Consider the following 12,377-nt stretch of genomic DNA (forward strand, 5'->3'; position numbering starts at 1 on the left):
CTTAAGCTCTTTGACCATGTTCGGCCTCGTCGTCTGGCTCCTTGCTGTTCCAACATTACTACACTTGTTTGCAGACATCCTTCTACTCATAAATAATTAAATATCAAAACCAAAATGTGCAAAAATCCTTGAGCAAACACCTAGACAGAACATTAAAAAATGACAGTGTGATTGTATTGTTGTTACACCACACACACACACACAAATGTCACAAGCAAAGTATACTGGACCATTGAAACTCCACAAGAACATGTTTGCCAAAACATTCTTCATACAACATTAAAAAATAAAATAACAAAGGCACAAGAACATTTAACATAGAAAAAATAAAATTGGCTGTAAATTACTGTATTATGATAATGCAGATTTCACTACAAAAGTTAAGAAACCTGGATTTAAATCCAAATTTTGTATAAGCAAAAGCAAAGTCAATCCATTATTTTAGGTACAGAATTTTGAAGTTTATTGTACAATATACCCACAATGCAAAACATTCTATTAAATATGAAACACAATCACAATTATAACTATACGAAAAATTGAATTATGTTTGCAGTTGCTGTATACCAGACAATATCCAGGGGGGGTACAGAGAAGAGAGTAGTTTTTTTAGTTTTATTAATAATCTTATATAAATCTGTTTTAGCACATCTAAAACTGGTTGAAGTTTGGCTATCTTAACAAAGAATAGATTGTTTGTTGTATAAACAGACAGCAGTAAGGCATTGTCTACACGTCTTGAAATCTTCAGTCTAGTTCTTACACTTTCATTCATCAAAAATGTTTTGGGTTATTTTGCTGTAATAATTTTGACAACATTTGTGGTCTAAATGTTAAAACTGTGATTGCAATGGATAAAATTCAATTTTCAACATCATGCTATACAGTATATCACTTTCACTGGAAAATAACATCAACAATGAATAAACTAATAGGATATAAAAATTTGATCTTGGTGGTAGTACAGTATTTTAAAGTATCATTTCCTAAATACTTATAAAATAGGAAAAAAGACAGCATGAAATGATGCACATAAAATTGCTCCTCCTTACGATTTCCAGATAACGCAGATGCAGAGCTACAATGGCACAATGGTATACGTCTCATATGGAATGAAAAATGGAAATGACCAGTGGTGTCATCCATCAGAATTGCTGGTTGAACACAACAACATGCACAATTTTTAAGGAGAAAGATGTGAGATTGAACGTTTCACGTTCCCACCCCTTTGAAAGAGTGGGAAATGGAGAACTGTACTGATAATGGATGAATAAATATTAGTTTTTTGTTTAAGTTGGTACCGAGCTAATATTTTGTGTGCCGTATTATTTCTCTCAATTTACTGAATACCTATTCAGTAATTATAACAAAAAAGTTTAAAAAGTCCATTGATATATATTATTATTATATGCACCTTTTATGTCAATCTTCTTATATTCCTTAATCACTGGCTGTTATTGTGATCAACCATCTCTCTCTCTCTCTTTCTATGGTTCAGAAAAATTAGTGATCTACATACGCACTCATATACATTAAAAAACAAATATGCATCAACGATTAACAAATTCTGTATCTGGTATTTGGTAAATCTGATTAAAAGTCAAAATTATGGTATTATGTTTTGGTTTTCTATGTACTACAGCATTACAATATGAATGCCATACATACCTGACAACTTGAGCAATCTTGTAGATAGTTGACATCAACCTTATAATGCTTACAATGCTCAGAGCTCACAATTTTGTACACTATGACCATAAACATAATAAATGAAATAATGAATATATCATAGCTTGTGCTGAACATTATCTAATGCACTTCTATAATAAAGAAATTAATTTTTTTGTTAAAACTTAGGCCAATCAATTAACAATTTCATAACAGTTAAGTGATGGTGGTTATTTCTTTAGGAATTTTTTTTTAATTGTGTTTCTCTTTAAGAGAAATGTGTTTCGATAATGTTCACGGCAAAATCGACGTTTGCAATCTCCTTATTTGTTTTCAACACACTGATGTGACTGGCGGCTGAATGCACCTCGAGGGAGACACAGGCCTTGAAGATCGAGATGGTCATCAACACGTTTGTATCAGACATCTTTGGCTGGGGAGGTAATGTATCTATTGGTTGATTTTTTTTTTAATTGGCTTTTCAGTATCACTCTTGATATGCAGATTCCTTAATGTGCTTCTTTCCCCAAGTAATCCCCATATTCACTTTCACAAACAAAGCAACGGACATTCATCACACACACATGCCGATACTGTCTCACAAACTAGAGTACATACGTGAGGAAATTGTTTAACAATATCCTTAAAATCTGTCTACTTTGCCTGAGGAAAGTTTTCCAGAGTCCACAGCTCGGTCAAGGGGGGGAAATTAACACTCGAGAAGACAAACACGTTTTTTCCCTTAAAAGAAATTAATGCATCTCCTCTCACTTAATGCATTAAAAAAAATATATGAAAAAAATTAAGGCTACCACTATATCACATCACAGATGAAGAGTGCTGGGTTTTGTTCCCGGAGGCTGCAGCCCCGTGGCAACCTTAGCTCATACCACAGTGACTCAGCCAGTACCAGTGACCTCGCCAGTACCAAGAGTGACTCAGCAGGTATCAATGACTGAAGTCAGCACTGTTGACTTGGTCAGTACCCACAGTGACTTGGCCAACATCACAGTAACTTAGGCCAGCTTCATAGTGACTTGGCCGGGACCTAAGTGGTTCTACCAGAACCACATCAGCTTAGCCAGAACCACAGTGACTTGGCCAGAACCAAAGTGACTTGGCCAGTATTAGTGACTTAGCCAAAACCACGGTGACTTAGCCAATACCAGTGACTTAGCCAGTATCACAGTGACTTAGCCAGTACCAGTGACTTAGCCAGTACCAGCAGCTAAGCCAGTAACACAGTGACTTGGCAGTACCACAGCAACTTTGCTAGTACCACAGTGACTTGGCAGTACATAGTGGCTCAAGTCAGTACCAGAATGACTTAGCCTGTGACTGAACCATTATCACAGTGACTTAGCTAGTTCTGTTGGGACCTTCAAGAGTCCCACACTGATTTCAGCTAAACTAACAATGGCCGTGGCTAGTCACTATCAGACCCCAATTGGTTATTCTTTTTCCGCTTTCTGGAAGGTTTCTTGACATCTTCTTCCTAAAATATGAAAAAAACAATATTAATATGATGCAACCTTCAAGTGCATTAGTAGGAGTACTAAATCTACAAGACTTTCATTAGGTTAATAATTACAAAAGCTTAAAGGTACAGTATTTCAGATGACAGGCATTTTGCCAAATTCTTGCAAATGTTCTCTGTGCTTAAGAAAAAACTGTGCTTAAAAAAAAATAAGCAATTTTGGTTAACTTTAATGTTAAAAAGTAATGTGCAGTAATATTCAGACTACAGTGTCTCAAAAAGCCATCAATGGTTTGGCATCTCTTTATCTGAAGGATTATTTGTTTACATTTTTGCGGGAGTTTTATTGCCATTTCTGGTGGCTGTGGCTTTGTTTGAAGCCAGCAATGGTTTGTTTTGTTTCACTGACTTTCTAGGTGCCTTCCTCAGTGGTGGCATAAATACCTAAATATATGAATGGCACTGATTTCTGCGCCTCTGTGAGGGGCCCAGGTTCTGGCTCTTGGTCCTCAGTAGACCATAAAACTCCACAATTGATGAGGTCTAGTAGTATGACACACTATGGGTAGTACAACTTGACTGGGTGGACAAACTATTTAGCATGGGTGGAACACAAACAAGGAAACACAGGTGAAAGCATGGTACTCAAATGAGCCACATTACAAAGAATTTTCTGCAGTGTCAGGGTAGTTAACAAATGGAATGCACTAGGCAGTGATGTGATGGAGGCAGACTTCATTCACAAATTCAAATGTAAATATGATAAGAGCCCAATAGGCTCAGGAACCTCTACACCAGTTGATTGAGTCGAGAGGCAGGACCAAGGAGCCGAAGCTCAACCCCTACAAGCACAACTAGGAGAGTACTATCAGAGATAGTAGCTTCAGGGAGCTTCAAGGAATTTTTTGGGCTTCCCCCCAAAAATTAATAAATACACAACGATGAATATATTAAGGTTCTCCTGAACTATGAAAAGAAAATCTGTTGGAATTGCCTATCTCAGAAAATTGGGGTTTAATATTAACACCTTTGTTTCTTAGAGACGGAGGTGACATCCAAAATTAAAATATTTGTTAAAATTCAAGTTTTGGTCCGATCTTATGGGACTGGTTTTAAAATGTGCGCCAACGTCTTCCCATTCTATTGCAAACCGAGGTGAAAATTGAAGTGAGAAACGTGAAAAGAATAAATACATTTGTGAACAGGTGTTGCGGGTGTGCCAATGGGTGCTCGCTCATGGGTAACGCTTGGCCGACTTTTGGCTTTGCTGCAGGTGGGGCTTGCTGGGGTTTTGGACCTTATATGGACCTACCCCTGAAGGGAATTCTATTGCAAACAAACTAATACCAAAATGAAAGATGTAGCACGAGAACTTCGGTGACAAAAGTGAAAAAAGCACACACATTTTATTGCTCCTGTGTGCTCAATATGCAATGCTTGGCCGATTTCTGGGTTTGGTGCAGGTGGCACGTCGGGCTTTTAGACCTTATATGCTTATACTCCTGTAGGAAATTCTATTGCGAACATTTTGATACCAAAATGAATGACATACAATAAAAATTGAGGCGAGATACTCAAGAAGAGTAAATACATTTGTGAGTGGGTGTGCCAATGGGTGCTCGCTCACGGGTAACGCTTGGCTGACTTTCGGCTTTGCCGGGGCACACCAGGCGTTTGGACCTTATGTGCAAATATCCCTGCAGGGAACAAATTGATATCAAAATGAAAAACGTAGCACAAGAATTGAGGTGAATAAACTGAAAAGAGTATACACATTTCAGTTTTGCCGCGTGCTCAGGGGAAACGCCTAGGCCACGTTGGAGTAGTCTGGCGTGCATACGCCCAGAACACAAAGTGTTAAAACTGACCACTTCAATCTACACCAACTAAGTGCCATAACATTTACTATTGGCTATTGCCATTCTATTCTTGGTTATAATGTATCAAACTTAACCAACTGTACACAAATTGTCATAATTCCATTATTATTATTACATATATTTAACATATTTTCCTACAGTATTATCGATAAGGTAAATGGAAGGGGAGTGTACATAATTGTAGTTAGGAGTTTTTGTTTCGCATTTTGGAATTTTTTTGTTGTTGTGTCTTGGAATAATTTTGATGGGCATTTTGGAATTTTTTGTGGGAGGAGCAATGCAGACTGGGGCTAAGAAAGAGAATAAGAATAGAAGTAGCATGAAAACTACATGAAGGAGTAACAGTACCAACCCTTGTTTACGGATGCAAGATGATGTGCGTGAACTTGAAAACTATGAATTAGAGCAGTAGAAATGTACAATCTGAGAACCATGTGCTGTACTAAGCTAGTATAAAGAGTACAGAATAAAAGGCGATTAAAAGATGTGAAGAGCAAATTTTGGTGAACTGCAAGACAGCCTTGTCTTGCAGTTCTCCTCCAGCCAATCTGGAGATTTCCTTTTCTTCTTGCAGAAATTCATGCGTAATCTCTCTCATGATACTCTTAATTAACAAAAATATTTACACACTTACCTCACTACTTTCCTCCTCACTTTCCGTTTCCTGTTTTTTTTTGCCTTTTGGTTTTCTACCTCTATTAGACTTGGGTTTTCTTTGAGGTTCAGGTGCTGGCTCCTCCTCCTCCTCTTCCTCGATAAGAGCAAAGAGATCACCATATTTTTTCTTCTGCATTTCACTACACTGATTTTGGGCTGTTTGTAGCGTGTCCTGCATTGTTTCTAATGCAAAAAATGTTGTTTGCCCACAAGCTGTCCTCAAGTGATTAAGGTGTGACAACACTTGGTCCAATGGCACTGCACTGGCTTTTGTACTTTGGTTCCGTTTCCGTTTGTTTGGTGATGGCTGAGGTTTATTATTGACTACATCATTTATGAGCTTGGCCATCTTGTCCTCGTACCGCTGGACCCAATACTGTAGGATGGTGGCCACGGTTGGATCCTCTACTCTGAACTCCCGAAGCAGCAACGTTCTTAACAGGATTTCAGATGGCCTGGAAGGATAAAAATATTTTATTTACATATTCTTTACCAACTTAAAATATGCTACCAAAAGTTTTTAAAAATTATAGTCGATACGTTTTGATGGTAGCACATCACGAGATATATCCATGAGCAGTAGGCACATCTCAGGATGTGAACAGAGATGTGACTGAGAACAAATGATGTATAATTAGATCAGGGTGTATACACAGTTCTAAGACACTATTAACACTTTCGCGCTATCTGGACGCGCCGGCGCGTTCGGTTTCGTCTAACGTAAACGCATAGTGGACATAAAGTTATGTCAACTTTTAAAATATTTGTATAAAATTCAATTTTTATCCGATTTACTTTGGGTTTGTTTCAAACTGCGCGCTATGAGGCTCTCTTTCTCACCACTAGGCTGCATGGTACAATATGTTCATGAAAGGTGTGGATAACTTCGATCAAATGGTATTTTGTCCCAAACGGGTTGCAGGTGGGTGACTTTAGCCGTTTATACTGGTAATTCTTCCCCCATATCATGTATTATATGCATATGTCTGTTTAGGGAATTTTATTCCGATCAATATACAACCAAAAATAACTGTGTGCAACAAGTATAATCTTGACAAACATAACAAAAGTAAAAATATTTCGTGTGTGTTTGACGCTCACTGATATGTTCCAGCGTTGTTTTATATTTGTCGCTATTCTAACTTACGCTTTGTTGATATTTTTTACCTATGGGCACATAGAACATTCTATTGCGAACACATTGACATAAAAATGAATGACGTACATAGAAAATTAATGTCATGAGAGTGAAATAAGTATAAACTTTCAAAGCGCCGTGCGTCGTCCCGTCACCGATACCGGGTAACAATTTCACCACTTCCCACACTCTTGCGGGCGGGCTGCATCATTATTCTACGCTTATATTCATATCACCATGTTGGGAATTTCGTTGCGAGTCCATTGATACCAAAATTAACGCTGTAGAACAAGTGTGGAGGTGATTACAATCCCAAGAGTAAAAACATTTTGTTGCTGATGGGCGCTCACGGCGAGTCATCTACGTAGTTATTAATTTGGTGCTGGTATCCCTATATGTTTCTTGACTTATTTTACTAATGTTCTTCTAGAGAATTTTATTGCGAACACGTTGGTACCAAAATGAAATACGTAGCATGAGAACTAAGGTCAGAAGAGTAAAAAGAGTATACACATTTTTGTTTTTACGCTTAAGCGATAAAAACGCAGCGCGCACATTCGGTTGGCTGAGTGACCTTTGCGGAGAGCGCGAAAGTGTTAAATATATAAAGTATAGTATAATGAATAAAGTATAATCAGTATAATAATGAATTCAGAAGCGTAGTAGCGTAAATTGAGACTATGACCGTGTGCAGCATCTGAGCAGGTGAGCTCATTAAGCCCCCTGCTCAGGTGAGCACAGGTGCGTAGTCTCAAGGGGTTCTGGGGAGTTCACCGGGTGTGTGTGGCGCGTGGCGTCCGGCCAGGCGTCACTTGAGAGAGGGTCATGTTGGGGTAGGGGCAGGTGAGTTATCTCAGGTTACATTACTTTTTAGCATACCGCGGGCCAATGGTTTAAGGTGTGCGCGCTTGGGAGTACCCAGTGCACACGTTCAAATCCTCCTCGTGGCTCTAGACTGATTTTCTCATGAGAATCAATTATATTTTTTGTTATTTCAATTACACTAGAGCAAATAAGAACATACAGTACATGGAAATGCTAAGTGACAAATCCCAAACTAACAATGCACTTACGATTCTCTCCGCAGCATCATGAGGATGTTGGACAAGGCTTCTCCGTGAGTGTTGGTCACGATGGCAGAATGTGAGGTAAACTTGAGCTTGGGCATCACAGACAAGCAACAGTCCACAGGAATCTCGTGGGCTTTTGCTAGTTGCCACAGAAACAGCTGTTCCACAGTTTCCCATTGCAAACTCTTTTCTATAAAATGTAATTACAGCCATTAGTTTATAATCAGTAAATTAAAACTTGATACAAGTCTTAGTAAGTTTCTGGAAATGTAAAGTTCCCCACTAACAGTGTACAGAAAAAGTACAGTGTTTTGCCTTTTTGGAAAAGGCAAAATATCAAAAGGTGCAAAATAGGGCTTCAAAGATCTGAATCGAGTTCAAATGTGTTTGGCTGTGCTAAGCTTAGAACCCTTCTTCTACTTCTTCTTGAGGATATCTTGAGATGATTTCGGGGCTTTAGTGTCCCCGCGGCCCGGTCCTCGACCAGGCCTCCACCCCCAGGAAGCAGCCCGGGACAACTGACTAACACCCAGGGACCTATTTTACTGCTAGGCAACAGGGGCACCCTCCACTAAGATAAATAATATGTATGTACTGTATAACATTAATGTACTGTACATGTATACAATTGCTAAGTGAATATAAGAGGTTTTATTAATAACTTATAATAATATCCTACAAAAAATGGAAAAGGTTAGCAATGATTCACCAGAGATGAATTTGTTGCAGAGATAAATATATTTCTAGATGTGTTAGCAATAAAATGCATATTATTCTTGAGCTGTATCTTGCTCTTGCTAGGTCCTTTTAGTGCAATGTTTAAGAGTACAGTACTGTACTGAATTTGTCCCACCGTCATCATCATCATCTTGCTTCTCAACTTCACCAGATGAGAAGGCAATAGCCTGGCATAGTTAACAAACCAGTATAGAAAGTAAAGGCTTGATACACTAAATGTTATACCTATCCATTGACCAAGTATTACACATCATATAGCACCACAGAGCACCAGCACATCCACACATCAGTAAATCCCCTCAAGCAATACCCCACAAATGACTAGGTGCCCAGTGTTCCTTGTGAGTTGTCACATACCAGGATACACAACTCTTACAAAAACAACCTTACTTGCCAAGATATTCCTTTTGCTACTTGCAATCAATCCCCAAATCCTACTCTCCTCCCGACACACACACACAATCACCAATATCTATATTTTTCTGGACCTTCCTCTCCTCTTACAGTCAAAAGCACACACACGTGTCGTCTCACCCAAGCATTAAACATAACTAAACCAAAACTATCTTCTATCGAACAACTTTTTTTTTAACATTTACAAGTCACATATTAGTGACATTTAATTCCTTATTTTATGCATTCTCCTTGCAGTACACATGCTTGCTTCTCAGGTTTATAATCTGCAGTGATCTAATTTGTGTAATATTTTATGTTTGTGCCAATGAGTGACCCATATACAGACCAAAAAATAGCATGTTTCATATAAGTGTATTTGACCCACTAGTGACATCCTAATTCATCATTAAATAAATGAGGTGAGAAATGAAGAATTGTGTGTGGCATCCCCGTTCCCTTCACTCATCGCCACGCTACTGTAACCATCCAACCCACACACTACTAAAACTAACTACCAGAAGCACACAGCTACCAAAAGCAGTCAACTTCACAAGGCCACTACAGCTAAGGCAAGGTAGGTTGAAGACAGATGTAAAACATTGCTATACAGTTGGAGGTTAAAGCGTGAATTATTCAAGAGCATGAACAAACTGGTAAATTTTATAGCTTAAAATATATACCCCTGCTGTCACATATTCAAATTGAGAAACACAGAATACTCACCCAATATTGCTGCAAAAGAGCTGTTGTCAAACATTTGCAAAGAGCCCTGAAGTACCATGCACACCAAGTCATGTAGTTGTGACGAGTCTAATCGTTCTAACACCAACTGCAATAGTTCTGCATTCCCTCTAGTTTGTTTGGAAAAACTGTTATATATATCAGGTATTATCCAACTTAACACTCGAGGATCATCTTCACTACACAGCCGCAAGTCCTTAATGATAAACCCCGCAAAATCCTTCTGTCCAGCAGCTTTGCTCAGGTCACGGTAAGTAAGAAAGGAACACTCGTTATTTTCTTGGACTTTCTCTGTCTTAATGTTGGAGGCTTTGAGGAAATACAAAAAGTGGTAGCCCACGTGGAGGGTGATCTTGTGCATCTCAACCAGCAACAGCAACAGAGGTTGTCTTCGATGATCATCCTCCGGTAAGGTAATGAGGTTGTCAAAGAGAACATACAAAGGGCGCCCCAAGCTTTCTTGAATGCTTCTGAAAAAATTCACAAGATGATGATATCCTGACGTTTACATTTAGGACCAAATGCATTTTAGTATTCAGACATAACCACAACAAATAAGCCAGCAATTAAACTGGCGGTAGAATCTTTAGTAAGGACTCAAGAATTCCCGGAAAACCGACAACATACACTCCTGAACCATTCCTTGCTTTTTCTTCCCTTGTTGACACACTAAAGCTCTGAACACAAATAAAAATTAAGTTATATACAACATCTCCAATTTACTGTGAGGTTTGCAAATCATGAAATCAGAAGGGTATTTTGATTATATGAAGGTTTAGCCTAATTTAAACTTTAGACTATTCACGAAATATTCAAATCACTGCTAAAACCACACAACCGTTATGCCGGCATATCTGTTGTCCCCCAAAAAACAGCACAATGTAATGACATGCCTCTTTCTGATGGGTTATTGGCGAGTCCTTGGTGCTACTTGGGACTATCTGATAGTTCCATCGAATTCAATCCATGCCAGGTTCTTGCAAGTCATTGTAAGTCCACCGAGGACCAGAGGTCAAAACCTGACCCCCCTTCTATAAAGGTACAAAGGGGCAGAAAAGACCACTAGAAAGGTATGCAGAAAAGATCATCCACTAGATAAACAAATCATAGAGAACGAGACCCAGAGAACCGAGTGAATCACTTGGCTGTAAAGCACCCCGCTCATAAATGAATGACCAAGGTGCTCCTTTAAGTATAAAAAACGAGGTCTCATTTTTTACACTTTGTTTACCTTACAGCTTGCCTGTTTTGACTCGCCCACCTTTTTGTTGGCCTTTTCTTGGTTAGGGTGATCTAGCATTCTCTGCTCTTTGTGCCTCTATAGAGGGAGGAGGCAGGTTTTGGCCACTGGTCTCTGGTAAGCTTACAATGACTCATAATGGCCTGACATGGCTTGAATTGGGTACACCCACCAGAGAAGCCCTCCCAGAAAATATTAATTCAATTTATAAAATAGAAAAAATCTGGATACATTTATTTAAAATATAAATAGCGCTTAAGCAATAATTCTAGAAGCATGATATAAATAAATAAATAAACTTTCTCTGCCCCACTTTCATTGCACACTCACAATGGTCCACGACGAACCAAAATAATGTCACTTCCTTTATTTTCAGAAATGTATCGAGTGTTTACATTTTAAGCCGCGTTATTCTCTCTTACGTTCCGTATACTGTACCCAAACTTTACATAACTTCACCTCCATGAAAGTCAGCTATGGCAAATGTGTTTGAAATCCCCCAATTAACATTTTTAACATTAACAGTTATGAAATTACATTTTGTCCTTAAAAGAAATGGCCAATAGGTTTAAGTCCACAACAATGTTTATGATCAAGAACCATCCTGAGAGTATTTTTGAAACATTTAGAAATAAAATGCAAAATCTGTTTTGTTCTGTCTTAGAAGTGTCAAGTTGTCTAATGATAAACTTGGTTTAAGACGTACTCGGCTGAAATATCCTGAGGCAAGAGAGAGGTACCCGGTGTTAAGTCATCTGCCAGGAGGTGACAAAGGCAAGTTGCCAAATTGACTGCTTCATCCTGATCTAGGTCTTCACTAAATATTAAATCACATATCTTCTGTAGGTGGTCACATCTGCAAAAACAAAACAAAAACAATGTAAATTTATGACTATTTCAATTACTTTAAATTTAAGTTTCAGATTTATACAATTCACTTCAGCAAAGAAAACTGACAATGATTATAAGAAACATTATAATTATTAAAATACAAAATAAATTGTTTGCCAACCCCCCCAAGAACTAGCATGTGGGAAATGGAGTCAATATCAAACATTTTCTGTACTAATATTTCATCCTAAGGGACAAAATAACACATTCATTAACCATAAAATAAAATAAAATAACTAGGCAACAACAGCTAAAGTACAATCAAAAAATTAATAAGAACACCAGAGAAATATTATTATAAACACTTTACATTAATTTTCACATATGAACACAATTACAGGGCACAAAATCATTTTCTTTCCCGATATTAAATGTATTCAGACTCTTATTAGATCTAGTATCAAATGTACATGTGCTATTAAAATACCGTAGTTAGACAATTATACATATTAGAAGGAGATTAGAAACCAAGCAAAGGGGT

At 38.0% G+C, this 12,377-nt stretch overlaps 1 protein-coding gene across 2 annotated transcripts in view; it reads right to left on the reverse strand.

Annotated features, from left to right (window-relative positions):
* Window positions 1-601: 601 nt before the first annotated feature.
* Window positions 602-12,377, reverse strand: part of IntS3 (integrator complex subunit 3) — a 35,354-nt gene continuing 23,578 nt past the window's right edge. For both annotated transcript variants that reach the window (XM_045753737.2, XM_045753738.2), the window contains exons 10-14: window positions 11,712-11,861; window positions 9,748-10,235; window positions 7,894-8,080; window positions 5,660-6,137; window positions 602-3,163 (exon numbers count right to left, since the gene is read on the reverse strand). In XM_045753737.2, the coding sequence (XP_045609693.1) occupies window positions 3,095-3,163; window positions 5,660-6,137; window positions 7,894-8,080; window positions 9,748-10,235; window positions 11,712-11,861 (1,372 nt within the window). In that variant the 3' untranslated portion in view covers window positions 602-3,094. The remainder of the gene's footprint in view (window positions 3,164-5,659; window positions 6,138-7,893; window positions 8,081-9,747; window positions 10,236-11,711; window positions 11,862-12,377) is intronic.

Source organism: Procambarus clarkii, chromosome 33 (assembly GCF_040958095.1).
Source record: "Procambarus clarkii isolate CNS0578487 chromosome 33, FALCON_Pclarkii_2.0, whole genome shotgun sequence".
Lineage (NCBI taxonomy): Eukaryota > Metazoa > Arthropoda > Malacostraca > Decapoda > Cambaridae > Procambarus > Procambarus clarkii.